The sequence below is a fragment of the Ceratosolen solmsi genome, unplaced genomic scaffold, assembly GCF_000503995.2.
Source record: "Ceratosolen solmsi marchali unplaced genomic scaffold, CerSol_1.0 scaffold6, whole genome shotgun sequence".
Classification (NCBI taxonomy): domain Eukaryota; kingdom Metazoa; phylum Arthropoda; class Insecta; order Hymenoptera; family Agaonidae; genus Ceratosolen; species Ceratosolen solmsi.
Window position 1 is genome coordinate 15,316,942 of NW_011948414.1, and position 23,999 is coordinate 15,340,940.

General features: G+C 23.0%; 3 protein-coding genes across 3 annotated transcripts; 1 reads left to right on the forward strand and 2 right to left on the reverse strand.

The window, feature by feature from the left end:
• Positions 1-1,882: 1,882 nt before the first annotated feature.
• Positions 1,883-3,882, reverse strand: eIF2Bdelta (eukaryotic translation initiation factor 2B subunit delta). The gene is made up of 5 exons (XM_011507212.1): positions 2,992-3,882; positions 2,776-2,903; positions 2,540-2,717; positions 2,281-2,461; positions 1,883-2,116 (listed from the first exon to the last, which is right to left on the reverse strand). Exons 1-5 carry the CDS (start codon positions 3,847-3,849, stop codon positions 1,908-1,910), a joined length of 1,554 nt encoding a protein of 517 aa, XP_011505514.1. The 5' UTR covers positions 3,850-3,882; the 3' UTR covers positions 1,883-1,907.
• Positions 3,883-6,921: 3,039 nt separating this feature from the next.
• On the reverse strand, positions 6,922-8,572 carry nmdyn-D7 (nucleoside diphosphate kinase homolog 7; the record flags this gene model as incomplete). The annotated part of the gene is made up of 8 exons (XM_011507214.1): positions 8,375-8,572; positions 8,138-8,304; positions 7,902-8,057; positions 7,678-7,822; positions 7,374-7,616; positions 7,193-7,306; positions 7,013-7,120; positions 6,922-6,954 (listed from the first exon to the last, which is right to left on the reverse strand). Coding segments are annotated over exons 1-8 (1,080 nt in total), but the record flags the coding sequence as incomplete, so codon positions are not given.
• LOC105368236 (dynein assembly factor with WDR repeat domains 1) lies at positions 7,237-19,437 on the forward strand. The gene is made up of 9 exons (XM_011507213.1): positions 7,237-7,308; positions 9,555-9,722; positions 9,913-9,985; positions 15,054-15,257; positions 15,936-16,058; positions 16,733-16,917; positions 17,115-17,244; positions 17,748-18,052; positions 19,198-19,437. Exons 2-9 carry the CDS (start codon positions 9,683-9,685, stop codon positions 19,392-19,394), a joined length of 1,257 nt encoding a protein of 418 aa, XP_011505515.1. The 5' UTR covers positions 7,237-7,308; positions 9,555-9,682; the 3' UTR covers positions 19,395-19,437.
• Positions 19,438-23,999: the final 4,562 nt, after the last annotated feature.

A 23,999-nucleotide genomic window follows, 5' to 3' on the forward strand; every position in this document is an offset into this window, starting at 1 on the left:
ATTATTTCGACTCGTCGTCTTAAATGATTACAAAGTGAATATATTAGAATAATATTTAAGAAACATTAATTTATTAAAATTTTCATTCTCTTTACTTTGGTTAATAAAAAAATGAGAAGCCTTGCTCCAATGTAATTTATCGCGATGAAAAATGATTTTAATACTAAGAATTATACAAACTTTTTAAAAAGTATTTTATGCTATTGCTATCAAGATGTTATCACTTTATTCTTATCCCACATGTTGTTTGTTATTAAACTTTTGAATGTGCATATTATCATTGAGTAAATCTACTTTTTTCTATATGTTTTTATTATTGTATTAGTTTATTCATTATTAAATTCAAATTCATTTAAGTAACACAACAAAATCGATTTAAAATTAGAATATTGAGTTGCTGTAATCGTCTTACATAAACTTGTTATAAGCTGAAAATTATTAAGAAAAATGACATTCCTTTTAGTCTCTCTTCATTTGAAATGTTTTCATCAATCGCGTCTTCGTAATGATGTAGCCGCTCATCTTAATTCATTAATATCAAGACGTCTTAATTTAATTTTAATGTAAATTTCTATTTTATAAGAGCCTGCATATCCGGGATGAAAAAAATTATTTTTATTGTTTAAGTAGCAAAACATTATCTTTTATAATTTAGCTATTATGGTATTGTATTACCATTAGCTACATCCAACAAGTCTATAATATTTCGATAGCGATGATTAATAAACAATAGGATGTAAATTAGATATAAAAAAAAAAAGTCGAAACAGTAAGCGAAAACATGAGGCTGCATCCATAAAGATTGATAATCAATTTTAATATGATTGTCTTCTATAGCGGTGTGCAAAGGAAACCGAGAACTGTTCTATTTCAGTTATGTATAAAAATCGGTATCATACAAATATTGTATTTAATGTAAATATTGCAATTGTATATTGTTATAGATAAAAAAAAAAGCCTTGAGATATTCATAATATAAATTTGTAAAATTTATAATTAAATAAATTGTATATGTAAATGTATACATGTGTTAAAAATTACGTATTACTTTTTCTAGAGAAAGACAATATCCTGAGTTCAGATTGTCAAACGAATCAGATAATTTTCTTAATTAGTTTAACCAACTGATTATTTTCACTTTGAACCTTAATTCAATTTACATAATAACATATAAAAATATCAGCATCTGTAATCAAATATTTTATTAGTATAGCCTAGTACAGTTATCCAATTTAAACTTTAAGAAATACAACTTATTTTGATCCAAAAAATGCATTGTTTTAAAACATTTATTATGTTTTATTTTAAATTAGTTAAAAATAATTGTAATTATGTTTGTAATTATATGCATTAGTAAATTATTATTATCAATGATTTTATTGCAAATATTTTTATTTTTTTTTCGTGAATAAAAGCTAAAAAGCAATTTCTCTATAAAAATGAATGGCACCATTAGAGCGGTGTATAATGCTTTTTGCCATATATTTATTTATTTGCAATTCAAGTCAATGGATAACACTTAAGATTCAATTGTAAGAGAAACATGAACATTCAATATATAAGAAATTTGCCTTATGAATTATGTAATTATTCATAGTAATGATATTACTTTCGATTACTATAAAAAAAATTAATTTAATATGTATGTAGAAAAATAACAAATGAAATATTTTGTATTATCAAAATATTATTTTTTAATAGTTTTGAAATAATAATTAATATAAAAAATTTTATTATATTCAATCATCATTAGATAATAAAATTTTTTAATGAATATACATATGTATATATCTATACATATACTTACTTCTATATTTTATAAAGTTTACAACAATTTTACAAATCAAGATTAAGATTTCTTATATTCAAATAATAGTTTCTACTTGCGCATAATAAAAAATTATAAATTATATTTCAGATGGTTTAATTCGAAGTATTACTGGTACACTTGTGCAAGGTAATATAGCAAGTTCTGTAACAACTGCTGTTACTAAATTTGCAGGTGTTACATCATATGTAATATTAAGTAGATTAAGTGTTTTTTTAGTCTTCCAATTTGATAAACGAGACTTGATACAACTACCAAATGAGTTTGTAATAAGTTGATTAGGATCACCTAAAATTTATAATATAATTATACATTAGTTTTTTTTTACACGCGCGCGCATGCACGCACGCGCACACACACACACACCCACACAAATATATATATATATATGCATATATGTGTGTATATATATATATATATATATATATATATATATAAATATATATTTATACCTATTTCATTGTATACAATGGAATCTGTTTGTACACGTTCACAAGACTTATGAGTTTCGCAAGCTACAAGAACAGGTACATTAAATGCATTTGCTATCAAAGCAACCTGTGCGGTTCCAGCTCTCGACATGACAGCACCATTTGCTAAAATTGCATGTGCACCAAGAAAAACTTTGCTAACCTGAAAACATTTTTTTTTTTTGTATAAAATATTTATAAACATTCAGATATAAATAATTTATAAAATTTTTTATTTTACCTGCGGCATAATAAAGCTAAGAGCATTAATTAGTACATATGAACAGTCAATCCCATGTTTAATTAACCGTCTTAAAAGTTCTTTACCTTCTAACCAAGGTCTACCATCAACAATAATCACTCTAAATTGTTTGCCAGCAGTGTAAGCATCACAAAGTATTTTGTGAATTACAGAAGAACTAGCGCAGAAAAATAAATTGATTATTAATTTTTACACACTATTTTATCAATACTTACAATCCATAAGTCAATATAACATCTCCGTTTAATATCTTTTTTTTTATTGCATTTGATATTGCTTTATCAGCAAGTAATATTTGTTCCTGAATGTATGTGTCAATTGCATTTTCTAGTTTCAACTTTCCCTATAAATGTAATAAAGTATAGTATTATTAAAAAAAACATTAAATAATAATTCTATAACTATTATTATTATCTAAAATCAAAACAAACTTCTTTATCAGATATTGTAGAAGGTAAAGTAGACATCTGCCATTTTAAATGTTTTACAGCATTTTGCATAGAAACTGCAGACGGTCTACATGAATTCAAATATTTCAAAGATTGTTGAAGACTAGTTTCAAGTCCTCTTGTAAAATCAGCTTGCGATGGCCGTTCAAAATCTTCAATAAGTTGTTTTACAGCAGCAAGTAAGGCAACACATCTTGCATTACTACCAACAATCACTTTCTCAGAATACTGTACACCTAGCCTTAATATTGTTGGATGGAGATTAAGATTATTATTATTTATATGTTCAGATATATTCCTTTTGTTGATATACAAATGTTTAAACAAATTGACCTCATGTAAATTTTCTTTAATTTCAGATTTTGCACAAGTCGTTTTTACTAATTTATCTTTACTTGTTAGTGTTACAGATTTTTCTTGTATTTTTTCAGGTATATGTTCAACTGTTTTTAATTTATTAGTCAATAGGGCTTGTTTCGCAGCTCTTTGTGCTTCTTGCTTAGCTCTTCGTTCAGCTCGTAATTCTAGTTTGTTTTTTTCTTCAATTTTTTGTTTATTCTCTTTCTTATTTTCTATGAGTTGATTTTTTTCATCGATTTTATTTTGTTGATCAACAACTGTATTTTTGATTTGTTTTTTGTGAACACATTCATTATTAGTATCTGTTTTAATTTCTGACTTTTTTTGATTTTCCAATTTATCAGTTTCATTTATTTCTGTTAATGGTTCATTATTTATTTTATTTTCAATTTTTCCTTTTTTTTTAGCTGCAGCTTTGGCAATTTTTTTAGCTTCACGTTCAGCTTTAATTGTTTCTCTAGATTTTTTATTAGAATCCATTTTGGTAATTAATAAACTATATAACTTAGAGCAATATTTATATTACAAATAACTTAATAACAGCTTATTTTGAGTGAGAATTAACATCTTTTTATTTTAAATGTTAATGTATTTGTATTTGTAAACTATTGTTTGAAAAATCTTTCTGACTTGCCATTAAATTATAGAATAGATTGCAAGTTGTATGTTTCTTTTTAATTATTGATTAAGTTTTTCCCAATGTGTCTTATAACAGAATAACGAATATTAGTTTTAAGTCTTCCTGAAAATTTAAAAAAAATTAAAAATTAATTATTATACCGGAAAATCATTAAAAATAATTTTTTTTTCATCATTTTTTTATGTTAAATGTCACAACTGTTAATTAAAAATTTAAAGGTAAAAAATATAGGTTAATATTAAGCTTTTATAACTAATTTAATTTCCCCTATTATTGCATATTAATTTAAGGGCATTAAAATATATATTACACATAAATAATTAACAGATTTGTGATTGCTTTTTATATTTTTACATTCTTATATACCTGCTGATCTATAGTAAAATTTTAAATTGTAATTGTACATAACTAGTAATAAATAATAAAATTAATAGACTCATTGAGAGCATAAATACCTTTTTTAATATTGTAGATAAATTATTGAAACATATTTTATCAATAATTGAATTTGAAGCACTTTTGTACGTAATCTATGACAATTTTCAGGTTACGTTGCTTGCCAATACTCAATATTCTATTTATTTAAAACAAATAATTTCTTTCATATATACATAATAAAAACAAGGTTAATAATAATTAATACATCTAGATTTCGAATTTCTAAATTTAATTACCAATAATTTTATTTTATTAAACATATGTACATATGTACTAAAAATACAAATTAGAAACTTACTTAATCTTATGGTAAAATAAATTTATTGATATCTATACTTCTTCAACTATTAATAGAAAATATGTAGTTAAAACGAGTAAAAAAATAATAATTTCAGAAATTTGAGATTACCAAACGATATTGCCATCTAACATATAAAAAAATGACATGTTAATTTTGTGATCTATGCTTTGCAGAAGGAATATAAAAAGACTTAGCCACATCCAATGCATCTAACAAATTTGTACATTATACAAAAATTAAAATGCTAATTTTAATTTTCTTCATTATTAGACCTCTAATATTAAATTCTTGTATAATTTCATACGACATAATTTTTTTTTAGAAAAACAAACGCATTAAATAGATTTTCTAAATTTCAATCTTATTTGGACATGATTTCATTTGATTTTTTATAATTGAAAGCATAGTTGCCGATGACATTTAATTTGCCTAATTGAAAAATCCATTATAATGTTTAAATTTATAAAATGAATATAGTGGGAGGAATCGAAAATAATAATCTGACAGAAATTAGTAATTTGTAAATTATTTTTTATCGATTCAATACATATTACAATTCGAAAGGCGCTTTGATTGATGATAAAAAATATTTCACCGATAACCATCAACATTAAAACTACGCATATGCACCTTTAGAGGTAAAAAAAACAATGGAATTAAATCTATAAATACCAGCGTAGCCTAAAATCTTTGTACTGTATTCTTAGTCTGTATATAAATATCATTATCTCTAAAGGAATAGAATTATTTATCTTATGTGCGAGCAATCAAACGTGACAAAATAAATAAATACAAAGTAATTGCAAACTATTCAATTTTATTTTTGTTTTATAAAATTTTATTTTCCGGTAATTACAGCCTCAAAGCTCGCGAAAATAAAGTAAAACGGTGCTCAAACTCATTGCAGGCGCTTAATGAGAAAAGTTAAAATAATAATACAGTCAATAGAAGAATAGGAAGCTGATACGGTTAGTGGCATTGAATTTGCCACACTTTTTAATGTATGTGAATAATAATGAAAACAAAAAATATATTTCACAATTCTTCGATTTACGTAAACAAGTCATACAAATTTAAATAACAATCAAATTAACGACATTCGAATGTTTTTTGAATGTATTATGTGTACACGTTCGACGGAAATTACAAGTCACATACTGCTTATTGATGTTAATTGTTTTAAAGTTTAAATCCGTTTTTTATATTGGATATCAATATTTTACAAAAATTAAGTTTTAGCCTCAACGATTTTTTTTTTATATTATATACATATACATATATATATATATATATATATATATATATATATATATATAATAGTTACATAAATTAAAATAACTATAATTTAGTTAAATATTTATATTTTACTTTATATTAGAATTTTGGTTCGTGAAAAATTTTTACTACCAGTTTCTATAAAAATCGTATTATTAAACGGACTAATAAAGTCCGTAAAAATAATTTTATTTTTATATAATTTAAAATTGGCTGTGCCATGTAAGCTTTAACTAAAGCTATAATTTTTCCTTATTTCCTTATTCGTCATTAAAATGAAAAGTGTTTCGATTCGATAGTAGATTACTTTTGAATAATATAGTTACTTTGTTTTAATTATCTGTAATTTCTTTTATTTTTATCCAATGAAGGTAAAGTATTAAATATGGACAAGAAGCATTTTTTTTTTGCTTACGAGTGTCTAAATATGCAATAAATTAAAAAAAAAAAAATACATAAATTACTCTAATCGTCCTATATTTAAAATTGATAATATCCATTACAGAAGATATTGTTTTACCACAATTCTATCTAGGAAAATGAAAAATACAAAAACAATAGAAAAGGAACTGTAATTATGAAAGAAATATGAATATAAAAACACTGTAATTTATCAAATTTTATATTCAAATATACAAAAAAATTTCTTTTTAAATATATTCAGTATTATGATAATTACTCTCAGCGGCTTGGATACACAAATCAGAATTTCTGAAATCCAATTAAATAATGAAATGAACAACAATTTTATAACAATAATTTTTTATTTCAATTTGAATATATAAATAGAAAAATAGAGAAAAAAAATTCGAATTAATTTTGTAATGCAAATTTCAATTGATATTTTACATCTTAAAAGGTACAGGTCTATGATAAAAATTTAAATAAATTATATATAATTTTTGTTCAAGATTTGAAAAAAGTACTCCACCTAAAAATAATTAAAATAGATTAGATAAATAAATTATTATTTATTTTGAAGATTTCACCTCTAATAATCCATCATCCGATAAATCAGAACAATGAACAGCATTTTGAATTCTTGTCTTTCCATATTTAGCACGTAATGTATTTGGTCGTAACTGCCTAGCCATTTCCTAAAAAAAATATTATATATTAGATAAGTTTTTTTTTTATGTTTTATAAAATAATATTTGAATAAGTATTACAGGATCCATTGGTCCACAAAATTTTCTGAATTCTGATACAATATCTAACTGAGCATCGCTATGCGTAATTTCCATTGCAAAACAAACTCCTGATTGCAGTTCACTGACCATTGCCTGTAAGCAATATTATTTTCTAATTATAGGCATTAACTAATTAGGCATAATAATTGTAATAACTTACAGCATAATCAGGCAGAACGCCTTTATATACTTCTAAAAATTCTTCTGAATTTACAGAATTTATATAAAATTGCTCTACTGCTGATATGATAAAATTAGCTTTTTGTATATCAATAATTATGGGTCCAAACAATTTAGCTTGAACTGCATGAGGCTTAATGATACAGCATGTGCAATTTTGTAATTTAGCTGAACTTTTTATTTTTTGTTTTATATTTTCTTCGGATGAAAAGAAATTTATTTCCTAAAAATAATCAATATTTACATAATTCTAAATAACAAACAAATGTTACATTATTACTTACATCTTTATTATCTGAGATATAAATACCGTTGCTTATGGAATTTTCTTCAAATGTAGTAGTTAATTTTTGCAATCTAACTGTAGTATCTTCGCTTAATAATACAAGTAGAATAACTGGACCAGCAATTATGCATTCAATCAATGTTCTAAAAAATTCGATTAATATTTTTCAATTTATAATTTACATTGCTTAATATATTATTTTTAAAAATAATTAATATAAACATTAACTTATCGCTTGTTGATTCGAAAATTTCATTTGCATCTTCAAGATTAATTTGACCCATTCTGAGATTTGATATGTGAAAATCATAATCAGAAATAGTTTTTAAAATCTCACCCAATTTGTTGATTATATTTGGTTTTAATATTACATATGTTCTTAAATAAATTATATTAATTAATGATTACATCAAACAAAATTCCAAGACATTTCTATTATAAATATATAGTCCATGTACTTGACTCTCTTAGATGATAATTTTTTTTTTGTTGCTTGATCAGCAAAATTTGTAATTTTTATGTTCCTAGAGAATATAGTAACCATTGCCCCAACGTAAAAATCTTTAGATTCCACTCCATTGCATTTGGATCTTCGTAAAAAAGTTTTTCTAGTTTTTAAATCAAACTAATAAATAAATAATTAAGTTTAATGAAGTTCAGAATTTGTTCTATATGAATATAAAAATTATACTTACAAGTTCTACACTATTATCTGATGGAAAAAAATATAAATAAAATTTCTTCAATGTAAAAGAAACTTTATCATACCATTCTGCTTCAAAAATGTATCTTTCTGAATCCGCTGCCATTTTTAATTTTTAAATATGGCAGAAAATGAGCATTCTCGTTTCAAGTGTGTAAATGAAATTTTGTAAATATATTAAAATACGCATTAAAAGGTTACATTAAAGCTATTTGGCGACCATCTAAATATTTCCATAGTAATCCTCCCTCCCTTTAACATTTTACCGTACCAAGTTCCTTGTAGTAAAATATTATATATTAATGTATTATAATAAAAATAATTACATGCGAAATAAATATTAAAAGTTAATTTAAATATTTTAGTTCCAAAAATGTAGGTGTAAAAATATATTTTTAAAGTCTTAACTGTATCAATTTCAAACTATATGGAATATTTTTTATTTATTATTTATTTTTTTTTTTCAAGCGAATCTGTAAAATTCATAATTTAAGTAAAATAATTCATGGAAAATAATATTATAAAATTTTCCTATATATAAAATTGCAGAATAGAAAATCGAAAATGAACGAAATTTACAACACTTTAGGGCAATATGATAAATAATTTAGCACTATATAATATCATATTCCATATTATATCGTTATTTATAAATAATTAATTCAATGATTATAGTGATACAAATAAATATTATGTTAAAAAGCTCAGCATAATTCTTATAACAGAGAGCACTAAAAATTTAACTCTTATAATATAAATGTATTGTTGAAAAGAATTCATTACAGCTAGATAATATGTTTTATTTTAACAATATAATTTTAGTTTAATTTATTAATTATTTAAAATTTTTATTATATTCAATGTTTATGCATTTTAATTATTTCGCTAATTATTCGAGGACTTTACACATATATTTCGTCGTTCTAATTTTATTACACTTTCTAATTATCTTATAGTTTAATATTTAACTTTTCAATTTTGTATTATTTTACGTTCAAGCAGAATTAAGCAACAGAATCAAACAACATTTATGAAATACATCATAAATTTGAGATGAGTATATATTTCTCATTAGCTAAATATGAGATTAAGATCAGAGTGGCGTGAAAATTGATCAAACTAAATCCATAACAACGCTAAAGGGCTAAAGGAAAGAATTGTTTGTTAAATAGGAAGTTAAAAGCGTCTTCGCATCTTCAATAAATCGGCAGTCACTGTTTTCATCCGATTTTATATCGAAAAGCAATTATGTGTATTGGAGCTCAATTTTTATCTACCTTCTTCGTCTACAAGAATTAAAATGAAACTATTGAAATTTTTATTACGTTTTTTTCCACCCGGTGAGTATACGTAACCAATCTTTGTATCCATTCCAAAAAAAATTCTCACTCCCTATTTCTCTCTCTCTCTCTCTCTCTCTCTCTCTCTATTTTGTCTTATTCCCGTCTATATATTTACTTATTTATTATTAAAAATAAAAATTATTTCTCTATTTTTCTCACATATCTTTTCTTTATTTTAATTTTTTAGGAATCGCCTTGGAATATACGCAAGGTGGTGATGTCAAAACAAAAGTAATAGATCTGCTAGATTTGTCTGACAAGTACCGTTTTTTTTTTATATTATTATATACTCTTGAAAATAAATTCTAACTTATTTATGCTTTTAAATTGTGCATAATTATTGCTTTTTTTTTTTTTTTTTTTTTTTAAATTTTTAATTTTGAATTTAACGTAATTATTATATTATATATTTTTTAACAACAATTTATAAATAATATTATTAAAATTATTATATTTAAACTAGATAAAAGACAAATAGATTATCTAACCATTTTTAACATATGCACTGACAATTATTATATCTATACTGAATAAAGTATAAAAGATTTTCTTTTGACAATATAAAATCTATTAAATATTTTTATCAACTGAATTAAGCTACAATTGTCGCGTGCTATTGCACGTGTAAGTTTATATTTGTCATTGAATATGTAAAGAAATGAAAACTAAACGAAGTTTTTCATTTTGAAAAGTTATTTTGGTCTGCACGATTTCGAGAACGAATCAATTGTCGATACTCTAGAATTATTTATATAATTTATAATTGATTTTCTTAAAATATTTTTAATAATTTATTATGTTTAAAAGTTAAAAGTTTAAAAGGATGTTAAATGTATAATTGGCTTATATTTGAACAGATTTTAGACTCCTTTTAACAATAATAAATCTTTCAAATTGGTTTGATCAATTATTGATTTTATAAACTTCCAACGACGATTTATTTTTCTAACTTATTAAGAAAACTAATTCAAATGGAAATAAATAAACATTCATAAATACCAATGTAATAATGATAACGCACTTCCGGGAATTGTCTTTATTCGTATTTTAATGAAAAGTCTTGCTAAAGATAACCCTAATAAATATGATTTTCCTAAGCTTACAATGTAATTTCTTATAGCATCGAATTAACAATAATCCTTATATGATTTTTATTAATTTTCTATTCACAGTCTAAACGACGTTGGTCAATATATCTTTTAAATGAACATAAATTTTTTTTAAACGTTATTTAAAACTTTTGAATTTATTTTTGTAGACCAAGCTTGACTATTTTATGAGATAAACTGTCAATTTCTAAATTATTCAACTCTACCATGCTTATGTCTAAGAAAATTAGATATTAGATACATTGGTATGAAATTATCGTCATGTTGAAATTATAAATTTGTATGATTCTTTAATCGATTATATGTGAAGATAGTCCACACACATTAATGATATAATCACACAATTCAAAGAACATATCAAAATTGAATTCACCGGAAATATTATCCTTATCCATACAGATTGTAACGAATGAATAACGAGAGATATTTTCATAATAATTTTTACTTTTATAGTTGTTATTTAGAAAATAAGCAATTTTTAATTTAGTAAGATGATATCATAAGTGTAAGAAGTCGTGGAAATGATAGCTATCAGTCCAAATACTGAATTACATTTTATGGATATCAAATTTTGCCTTTTTGAAAATTAAATTACTATAATTGAACTATATTAGAGCTATGAAATAATAATGAAATTATAACTGAATTATTTTCATATTTATATAAAAACAAAATTTTTTATTTGCAATTTATAATTGATAAGCATTGACATTTGGTAGATTGCTATGTTTAATATAGAAAACTTTACCCGTTGCAAACTACTGTAAAATCCAGTCATTCCATTAGTAGTGAGCAAATTTCTAGAATCCTTAATTATTATTATTAATCTTTAATTATAGTTATAGATCTTTACATTGTTGCGCATTTTTCAAACAAATTTGTTTGGATGAACATTTACATTTAATATCGTTATGTGTATGCCAATGAGGTATAATAGCAATACGTTGTAACAGTCTTTTGTTACGTGGTAAAAGAAGGCTTGAATATGATACTTGAATATATAGAAACATGGCATTACCTAAATTATTAAGAAAAGTTCTTGATATATTAAAATTGCTAATTATTTTTAGAAGTTCATATTGCTATTTTAATAGGTTTAATTGAACTTCGAGTCTAATGGGTAATAATATTGTTAGATTAATTTTATTAAATTATATGTGGTTCATATTGTCCCTACAGAATTGTATCGTTATTGTTTTTACTTTTCAATTGAGTTGGATAAATAATGATGATGAACTAAAGCGTCGTTGTAGAAAGAGTAAAACTTCAATAAAGTCACGAGGAAAGTAATTAGCTGAGTATTGAGGAAGAACAGCAAGTTATTATTAGTAGTAAGGATAACGTTAGATGTAATATAAAAGGATGTGCATTCAACATCAATGGAAAGAAAAGTATAACATTGTGGCAACTACTCGTTTCAACTTACGCAACTGCTATTGAAGTTTAGAAAAAGTGTAAAACATCTCGATTTGAAAAGCGTCAAAACATATGAAACTCATATGCATAATCCCGTACAGACATTGTCTGGATTTATTCTAAACTAAGTGAATGCGCTTTCAGAATTATTTCATATATATTTATTGCTGAAATTCACTAAATATTTAAAATGAAATATTATGTATAATGTAATTATATTTACATTCAACATAATTACATCAATAAAAGTATTTTTACTCAAATCAATAAGAAATAAAAAGTTGAAACCTTTAAAAGATAATTATATTTTTACTACATTTAATACAAATTGTAACGGTATATTTATATTTGAAAATAATGATTTTGTACATAGAGTCTTCGCTTCACTATACAAATTTTGATTTAACGCATCTGGTAGACATTATCTAAAATAAATAAATATAATATAAAAATTGTAGAAAACATTTTATTTGTATTAGATTTCATAATATCTAGTTAAGTGCTTATTTTGCGTAGCCGCTAGCATTACATAAAATAAATAAAATCCTCGAATAGAGAAAAAACAAAAGATGAAAGCATACTATAAAGTAATAAAAGTTCCATCTTCCATTCCACAAATTCATGTAAAATCAATATACGTATTTGTAAATTTATTATATATATATATATATATATATATATATATATTTAATTTTTTAAATATAATATTACTGTCATTCTATAACAATATTATAATAATACTATATTTTAAGCATAATAATACTACATAAAAGAAAATAATATTACGTTTGTTGGCCAACGCTATTATAAATAAAATAAAAATTGTTTAATATAATATAATACAAAATCTTAATAAATAATAAATATGTGAGTAAATAACTATTACTTATGAAAAAATATGAAACGTTCAAACATTTTATTTTTAACCTCGGCCAAAGATGCTTAAATATATTTCTGCTTCTCGAAGGCAAAATAATTGATATAAAATAAAAATAATATACGAATTTTTATTCTTAAAAATGAAAATAATAAACACATATCTTTTTATTGTTTATTAATATAGCGAGTAAAATGAATTTTATTTGTAATAATTTATAATTTGTAATTTATAATTTGAGGATAAACTCCTTTATTTATTTAAACAAGCTGTCGTGCATTTTTTATTTTGAAAACAGAAATTTTCACAAACGCAAATGATATATTATGAAAAAGGATACCACTTCATGTATTTACACTCAATCAAACTTTGTTTGTATAATATTTTAGTATTATGATTAAATAAGTTTGAGTAAAATAAATTTTTAACAGCTGTGTTTTACTTTTGTTAATTACCATAGGTTATAGTAAAAATGATTGAATTTGTTCTTTCAATTATAAGTAATTAATTAAATCTATCTTTAAACGTGATAAATTTGTATCTATTTTTTTTTGTTTTTGTTTTTTTATACTATAATATTACATGACATAATGAATTTTAATATTGAAAATTATTATTAAACGATAAACTTTTTTAATACACATTTTGAAATGTCTTCATACTGTTTTTATTAAATGTTATAAATGATTTATTAAGTATCATTTTCCTAGAGTATTTTAAATCAGTAAGATAAGTTAATGTTTATTACAGTAAATATATTTAGACATTAGTCACAAATAATTAGCACTATTTGTTCACTTGTTAAATCAAAAGATGTTTTTTATTTGTGTTAAAACGATATTGCATTTCTTAATTATTAAACAATTCATTTGTGTTCGCATGAACTTTCTTTATTATTACTAGAATCCACCATTATTATGAGAATTTTAAAGTGCATTTCTAACTATATAATTTAAACTTTCTATGGTTTATTCTCATTATTATTTTAATAATTTAATTTATTGTTTTTTATAAACATATTTCTAGTATTGTTAATATTGCTGTAAAGTTAATAAAATCAATTCAATTATTCGCCTTAAACTTTAAGATTTATTTAAAGTATTATTGAATTAATTTAGTCAATTTAATTTATCAGATTTGAAAATATAAATTTTTTAACTTTATTTAAAAATTTTTAGAGTAATTTCATATAATTGATATAATACTGTTACGATAAAGACATTGCGATGACAATTATAGTCAATTACATTTACTATAAGTAGTTACTTCGATATATTTATAATTGTTACTATCTTTCTTTCTCATTTTAAATGTCTGCTGCATCTTTTCTTTTGTACGACTCAAATTATGTTAACGATTACATTAACTTTATACGTATTATTATATTATATTTATTCTATAAAATTCTAATTATAACAGACAGTAAGATGACCAATTTCTTCAATATTTATTAAACAAATTTAATCTTTTACTAGCGTATGTAATTCTCATTGTGTATATTATATAATATATATTACACTGTGCAAAGCTTAATAATACTAAACAGACGTAAAAAAAAAATCAATTTTTTATTATTTTAATGAATGAAAAACTGCTTTTTGTATTTTAAAGTAGAAATATTTAAAAGTGTTGAACTCGTAATAGAAAAGGTAAAGCACCACCCATACTTTATATATTGTAAACAAAATATGCAAAAGATTTTTGTTTTTAAATATTACATACATTTAATCTATATATACATAGTACTCGAGTGTATTAATATAAATTATAGTATTTCTTATGTAAGTATTTTTTCCATTTTATTATATATTGTTTGTACGATGTTTAAGTACATATGGAACGCCATTTATTTATTTAATGTTAAATATTTCAAAAAATTGAAATTTCTATACCGTATATCTATTGCAAAATCTTACTGATGTTTAGAACAGATATACGTATTTTGGCCGAGAACATAAAAGCACGTGAACCCATAATCTCGGATGGAGTTATGGAGCAGCTTATCGAAATATTACAAAGACTACAAGCAACGTCGTGTTGTGACGACGTCAAGCCTTTTTACAAATACAAGAAACTCAAAACGCATCTTCTACCGATCACGAATATAGCTTTCGATAAATTAGGTAAAAGGTACTTTTAGTTTAAATTACTTTACTACTATTTATATCTTACAAGGTTTTCATCTAACATTTAAAGAATAGAATCTTGTTTTTTTTTTCAACCTGTTTATAATTAAATTCTCTTCTTAATGTCAAAGATCGTAGGTCTTATTTATATAGCATGTCTCCATTATCAGTACAGATGAAAATGATAGAACTAGAAAACAAAGAAGTGATATAACAAAAATATTAATCACGTTTAATATTAAATTACTGTTATGCTGCATTAGAAATATAAGAATTTATTGCTACCATATATTCTCATATGTCACATTCTCATTTGCTTATTTCGCACGATCTTCAATTTTTGTCTCAAAGATTATATTTTGCAATTTAACATACATTACAAGCTTAAATAATAAAAAAAATTACAAGATATCAAAAATAAAGAAAATTGCTATGCAATAATTATTGGAATTATTATTACAAATAAAAATTTTAGTAATAGTTTTACTTGGACGCAATAGTCTTAATAAATGAGAAAAAAAAAACATAAAGAAGCATTTCATTATTTAATTTTATTTACTTTGAAATATTTCTATAATTCAATTATAAATATAATTAAGTGAAGGAGAAATTTTTTGAAAACTTTGTACAAACTAATTATATATAGAAATTTGTGATAATACAAGTGTGTCAACAATTTTAGATGCTTAACCGGCAGCTATGATCGAACGTGTAAAGTATGGGATATTGAAAATGGAACAGAACTGTTTACTCTTAAGGGCCATAAAAACGTAGTATATACCGTGTCCTTCAATAATCCATGTTGGTAAGTTATATCATTAAAAATCATTAACAATAAATGTTTACATTATCTACAGTCTGTATCTATTCACTAAATTGAAGCTATATATTTGCAAATCTATGTACAAGCTAATTTTATATATTTATATTATATTATTATCTATATTATCTTTTCGCATTATTTTTATTCAATTATTGTGCTACTTTGTTCATTAGAATTATCGGAAAAATGATTAAATTATTGGCCCAATGGATAATATTCTTAATGCTGGTTATACGAAGTCTCATTGCACTTAATGTGTTTGATAAATAAATAAAAATAGAAGAATAATTATACGAACAAGATTTTCCTTATATTTATAAATAAATTTTATTTTTAAATTATTTTCTTTTAAACCGAATTAAAAAATAAAAAATAATAAATATAACTAAATATTAAAATAAACGATAAAAATTAATTAATTAATATATATGAGAGTTGTAATGTACTTTTCATTATTTCAGAGAGTTTTCTTATGTAATAATTTCTTTATGCACGTTCTTACAATATCCTTAAGTTTATCTATTTATTTATTTATTTATTTATTTGTATATATATATATATATATATATATATATATAAATGAAAATAAAAGGCATAACTAATATTTTATATATATATTATTTAATATAAATTACATATATTCTTATATTGTGCAGTGACAAAATTCTAACTGGATCATTCGATAAATCTAGCCGCGTTTGGTGCTCCAGAACTGGTTACTGTCTTGTCCACATGAAAGGTCATAATGCAGAAGTCGTAGCAGCGCGCTTTTCACCAATGAAAAATAAAATTGCAACGGCTTCATTGGATACCACCACAAAGATTTTTCATATTTCATCAGGTAAAATCAATAATAATTTCAACAATTTAAACAACAATTTAAACATAATTTCAGATATATAAATTTTATTTAAATAATTTATTTGTAAAATATATATTTTACTAGTTCATTTATCCGAATTTCATATTTATTCGAATTTTTCGTTTATACAGATTTTAATCAATCTCAAATATATTAGTACAAATTATTTTTTATAGGTCAAACAATGGCTACGTTGAGAGGTCATACTGCAGAAGTAATTGCACTGCATTATAGCAAAGACGGTAATGAAATCATTACAGGATCTTTCGACAAGACGATCAGTATTTGGGATACGAGAACATATCAGTGGGTTTTCGTTTAGAAATGAAATAAATATATTTTTCTTTTTCGTTTCAACGATAAAATAATTATTTGCGTGGAAATTCATGCATGCATATAGAGTAGGAGTAGGTGCACGTGCGTATGCATTAGTTTCTTTGCAGACACTTCTAAATTCCGCTAACATTTCATAATAATTAATTAATTTTTGTACAACGAATATAACTAATATAATATAATTCAGTTAAATAAACGTAAAACGATCACTTTCCTTCGCTAAAATATATCACATAATTTTATATCAATTTATGTTCATCCTATAAGAATAAAAAAGTATGTTCAATTTATCTCAAAAGATAATAATTCTATTAAATAGTGCAACCATACATATTCGCAAGTGTACATTGTCGTTCTTTTACATTTACATACAAAAATATCTTGTTTAACGACAACATAAATACATATTATTATCTAAAATTGTGTAAATATGCCATACTCAGCAGAAATATTTGTGTTATTCGATTACTTAGAAGAGCGAACGTTTTAGTTGGACACCAAGAAGAGATTTCTAATTGCCTTTACAATTTCGACGAGTCCTTAATAGCCAGTTGTTCATTCGATAAAACTGCGAAGATTTGGGATACACGAATGGGAAAGTCGTGTCTGGTGACTCTTACGGGTCATGAAAATGAGTTGTTGGATATAGTTTTCGATAATAAAGGAAGGAAACTTGCAACCGCCAGTAGCGATACAACCGCTAGAGTTTGGGATTTAACTAACGGGGATTTTCAGCAAGTAGCTGTTATGAAAGGACATAAAGACGAAGTTTCCAAAGGTAGTGCGTAAATTTATGCCTTCTTTTAAATTTTATTGAATTATAATAATTGAAATTATTATAATTATTTGAAACGTGATAGAGTGTCAGTTTTACATATTAAGTATTTCTCACAAAACATCAAAGTTATATAATTGTACAATTTATTCCGATAAAATCTACGATTAATAATTTGAAATTCTGAATGTAAGTAATATATTGATAGAAACAAAAAAATAAATAAATAAATTAATTAATTAATAAATAAATAAATAAATAAATAAATAAATAAATAAATTAATAAATAAATAAATAAATACTGGTGTATATAATATATAGTATAGTTAAGATAATGAAATATAACGAATTAATTAGAAATTTGTAAAATTTATCAGTAAAAGTATAGAAAAAAGTAGTCGATCAAATACATGAAAGAGTTGTTTGTTTACTACATGAATTTGTTAATTATTTACTTAGATGGCAAAAGAATGAGAAAATAGCGCAAGAAGTGTTATTTATTGTAAACTCTAAGGTAGCAGTGACAGAAACCATCTTTTTCTCATGTACGCACAACCCCTTATTTAACTCGTGTCGTCTTTTCCAAAGGGCGTGTCTTGTTCCCAAGCATAAATCATGATCCCTTACTTGTACGCAATCCAACACAATCCTTCAATCGTAGCGGCTACCTTTCCACATGAATAAAAGAAGGATATTCATTCGCATTCTTACATTTATGAGAAAGGGAGGATTAAATATATTCGCATGTAGGAAAAATCTATATTTATTCCTATATTTTATATCTAAATTTTATTCATGAAAAAGTATTTTCTTTTTCAAGATATACAATTTTTACGGGACTTTGAAAAGTCCTTATTAGAAAGAGTTATGTTTATTTTATGAAAAATTATACTTATCAATTCTCAGCATTAGTTATATCTTCTTAATACGAAGACTTTAAAATTCGAATAAAAAATAAAGAATTTATAAATCCAATGTATCGAATTTATGTATCCAATTATAAGAAAAGAAGATAATTTATTTATCTAAAAAAAAAAAAAAACAAATTTTATTTTATACGTTTACATTCACTAACAACAATAATCAATTTATCTGCGCATGTAACGAATCTGCACATATACATATAACGAAATCAATGAATTATTCAGTTTGTTTCAGTCCAAATGGCCAACAAATTTTGACCGCGTCTCAGGATCAGAGTGCGCGTCTCTGGTCCATCGACTCCAGTCAGTGTATCCAGATTCTGAGCGGCCATACAGACGATGTCTTCAGCTGCGCTTTCTCATACGTCGGCGACACGATTATTACGGCTAGCAAGGATAGCACCTGTTTTATCTGGAGGTGACTCGATTGGTTTCAAGTAATATCTTAGCTCAGCTTCTTTTCTTCGACCGTCTGTTCTATCTTTATTCTATTTATATTGTTTCTCACAAACTGCTGTGCTACGAATGAATATGCATTATTCATAAATAAAAGCAATTATACTAAATGAATGATGAGACGAATTTTAATCATTCAAGTTTCATTATTTCTTGCAATTTAATTACAATTAGCAGGTCAGATAAATTTTTATTTTGAAAACGTCAATCTTACGGATAAAAATATATGACTGTAAAATAATTAATATATTTGATTATATGATCTAAAAATTTCTAGTATTTATTATAGTATTTAAAACTCATATTATTCGATATGCATAAAGATTTAAAGAGAAAATAATTAATTAAATATACCATAGGTAAAAAGGGCCATAGAATTTTGTTTGTCCGTCATAAAAACGACATACGGAGTAAAACTAATCCAGATCTGTTAAAGGCGAAAATAACATGTAATTTAAAAGCAAATAACTTCCCGTTTCTACTATTCGTATCATCTGATTAATTTCTATTATCACGATGAATAAAAATTCTTCGCAACGGAATATATAACAAAAATACTAATTATTTTAGTTAATTTCAAAATACTTAATACATAAAGTGCTTGATAATAAAAATAATTGTATATACAAACTGTTGACTCGACATCCTATGTATATATAAATGCTATAACAGATTGTAATTTATAACAGAGTTCCTAAGAAATTAGTACACTGCACGAAAATTGTAAATGTATATTGTTATAAAAATCACAGCTCTAAGCTCAAAATATATTAATTAAGTTACATATTTAATCAAATAGCAAGCATAGTAATCTAATAAATAATTCACTACGAATAATCCATCTTATTGTATTTAGTTAGATAAAAGTTAATAAATTCAATAATCGCGTGCACAGCAATTAACTCCCCATTTTATCATAAGTTTAAATAATTCGTAGATTAGAAAACTATTTTCACGTACTGTGTATCACAAAAGATTTTCCAGATGCTTTATTGAAATATTTAAACAATTTTTAAAATTTCATACAAATACTTTGTTTATAACACATTGTCCAATGATTCAACGCTGCAAATTATTATAATATAATAGTTTAATAATTAAATAATCGTATTTGAATGCTATTTGTTTGAATCATTTTTATACGAATGTGATTGAAATTTATTCCATTTCTGTATAAGAATATATATTCCATAGGAAATATTCTGGAGTAATAATTATTAATACAATATTGTATACAATTATGCACTTCACATTTTTTATAAAAAAATTTAATTAATAAATCCTTCGATCATTAAATTTTATTTTCATGCTCTATGTAATTTGCTTTTGAAACTAAAATATTTTTAAATTTTGTAAATAAGAAAATTCTAAATAATTCTTTTAATTATAATATTTCAAGATATATACATACATACATATATATATATATATATATATATATATATATATATGTTATATATGTTAAAGTACAGTGTGCTCATAACTTTCTCGAAATAATGAAAAAATAATAAATTAAGTGAAAATATTTTTTATTTTTATTTTATTCATTTAAATTCCATTAAATACAATTTTCATTTCAGTAAATGAATATGAAAATTCAGCATACATTGTATTCATAATGTATGAAATATTGAATGTGATTTGATCTGGAATGGAATGAATTAGTAAAATAGAAGTTATTTATAGGAACGACCATTATACAAAATCTTGTTTCATATAATTTAATTAAATACGCGAAATGATTAATTCTTAAAAAACATAATAATATTGCAAGAATTATATTTATATATATATATATATATATATACATAATATTATGTAAAATATTTATTGACTTATTGATAATTATATGCAAATTTAAGCAGATGGATTGAATTAATTTTATTAAATTCTTTTAGATTTAAAAACTTTTAAAATAATTTTTACTAATTTAAAGACTGATTTATTATACTTATAAATTATAGATAGTTTATAAGTGTAGTTGTATATTCTGTTAATAAAAGGGAATAGGTTTATTCATATAGATTGAAACTGCCGTGTTTGATCATTTTAATTTCGTATTTCATATTTGTATGATCGTATATGAAGTAGCGTATGACTAAGAAATCAATGAAAAAAAATTGTACCGGAGCATGCAGAATATTACAAAAGAAGAATTTTTAATATCTTGCTCTGCAACCGTTGCGCAAAATCATTTGTATTTATAATAATAATATATTTGATAATCAAAATATATGATGAATGCAAATATTTGATGTACCGTTTGAAAAGAAATTTATTCATAAAAATCAAAGTATATATTCTATTTAATAATTCTATTCATTTTCGAATAATTAATGAAATTTTCGTTTCTATTAAAAAATTGCTGACATGTATTGCAAAATACAAAAGCAGAAATTATACGCTACCAGTATTAGAACATAAACTGCACTCTAATGTATTGCCGCAATTATAGAATTATTTGTAAAAAGAGAATAGGAGAGAAAATGTGAGAAAGAATCGATTTGAGCCCAAGTCAGTTACAATTTGTCACTCAACGGCTCGAATACATTTTGCAATTTAGATCTTGTCGACTGAATTTTATCAATATTGATGAAAATGTATTAAAAACTAGATATAATAGTCAACCTTATAAAGAAAAAATATTTAATAATTAATATTTAGATATAAACACATATATTTCATAATTTGTGCAATGATTTTATTTGTTAATAAATGAAATGCGGAAAAGTATTAAAGTATGATTTATATATATATATATATATATATATATATATATATGTAAAATATTTATTGACTTATTTTATTGTAAAATATACGTAACTCTTATAAGAATACAAATTGATGTCGTCTACTAATATATAGAGCAGGTAAGTCTTAAAACTATCTTCTACCGGATATCATTTATTTATATTTCCTAATATTTCATAATATTCCTAATATTGAAATAATAATGCATAAATAATTTGGGCTAAAATTTAAAATATAATAAAAGAGATTATATTAATGTTGAAATTGAATTTTTTTCTGAAATACTTTAAAAAAGAAATTTATCATTTACGCAATAAATTACAAAATAAACGTTTCATACGTTTTCGAATTTATACGGATAATCAAAATTCTATACCTAAACGAATATAATAATATTAGTGTAATACTATACACGAGTATATAAAATGAATGTTTATTTTATTTGAATATTTCATTATTTCAAATTTAAATAAAATTTTAATAAATTTTTTTTTCTAATAAATGTTAAAAAATTATAACTTTGACATTTCAATGTCATAATATATTTTATACCTACTTCTTCGCAGCTTTTGTAGTTTTCATCTTTTTTTATGGTCATATCTATGCCTTAATTTACTCTTCAATACTGTGCTTAGTAATCTAAATTATTTTTCTATCAAAGAAAATTTGACATACAGTATCATTAATTACGAGTGTATCGTATTAATTATTCAACTGTGATTTACTTATTGAATGTATAGAGAAGCAACAAATAATCATCCCATAATCAATAATGTCGTAGACGCAAAAAAAGACAATAAAACGTACAATAAAATTTTAATAAGTGATTAATTAAATTAAGAATGATGTGTTTAAAAATGATAGAAATATATCGGTATCATTTAACAGTAATTATAATAAATTTAATATACATACTTTTAAAAACATTTTTATAATACGCGATAAAAAACATTTCTGTATATGTGTATGTATCCTTGGTAAAACACAATTTTTCTTTTAAAATTTTCTTGGTAAAAAATATTTTTCTAATAAATATTTTTCTTTTAAAATTTTCTTGGTAAAAAACAAAAAAAAAAAAAATATTTTTCTTTTAAAATTTTCTTGGTAAAAAATATTTTTCTAATAAATATTTTTCTTTTAAAATTTTCTTGGTAAAAAATATTTTTCTAATAAATATTTTTCTTTTAAAATTTTCTTGGTAAAAAATATTTTTCTAATAAATATTTTTCTTTTAAAATTTTCTTGGTAAAAAATATTTTTCTAATAAATATTTTTCTTTTAAAATTTTCTTGGTAAAAAATATTTTTCTAATAAATATTTTTCTTTTAAAATTTTCTTGGTAAAAAATATTTTTCTAATAAATATTTTTCTTTTAAAATTTTCTTGGTAAAAAATATTTTTCTAATAAATATTTTTCTTTTAAAATTTTCTTGGTAAAAAATATTTTTCTAATAAATATTTTTCTTTTAAAATTTTCTTGGTAAAAAATATTTTTCTAATAAATATTTTTCTTTTAAAATTTTCTTGGTAAAAAATATTTTTCTAATAAATATTTTTCTTTTAAAATTTTCTTGGTAAAAAATATTTTTCTAATAAATATTTTTCTTTTAAAATTTTCTTGGTAAAAAATATTTTTCTAATAAATATTTTTCTTTTAAAATTTTCTTGGTAAAAAATATTTTTCTAATAAATATTTTTCTTTTAAAATTTTCTTGGTAAAAAATATTTTTCTAATAAATATTTTTCTTTTAAAATTTTCTTGGTAAAAAACAAAAAAAAAAAAAACAAAAAAGAAACAAAAAAAAAAAAAAAAAAAAAAA

Bases quoted from the DNA above. Each gene is read 5' to 3' on its own strand.
- eIF2Bdelta (XM_011507212.1), bottom strand. From the start codon at position 3,849: ATGGATTCTAATAAAAAATCTAGAGAAACAATTAAAGCTGAACGTGAA. The intron at 2,462-2,539 runs GTAAAATAAAAA...AAATGTTTTCAG, and splicing joins TTAGCTTTATTATGCCGCAG to GTTAGCAAAGTTTTTCTTGG. The intron at 2,117-2,280 runs GTATAAATATAT...TATAAATTTTAG, and splicing joins CATTGTATACAATGAAATAG to GTGATCCTAATCAACTTATT.
- LOC105368236 (XM_011507213.1), top strand. From the start codon at position 9,683: ATGAAACTATTGAAATTTTTATTACGTTTTTTTCCACCCG. The intron at 17,245-17,747 runs GTGGGTTTTCGT...TCGATTACTTAG, and splicing joins TGGGATACGAGAACATATCA to AAGAGCGAACGTTTTAGTTG. The intron at 18,053-19,197 runs GTAGTGCGTAAA...TGAATTATTCAG, and splicing joins TAAAGACGAAGTTTCCAAAG to TTTGTTTCAGTCCAAATGGC.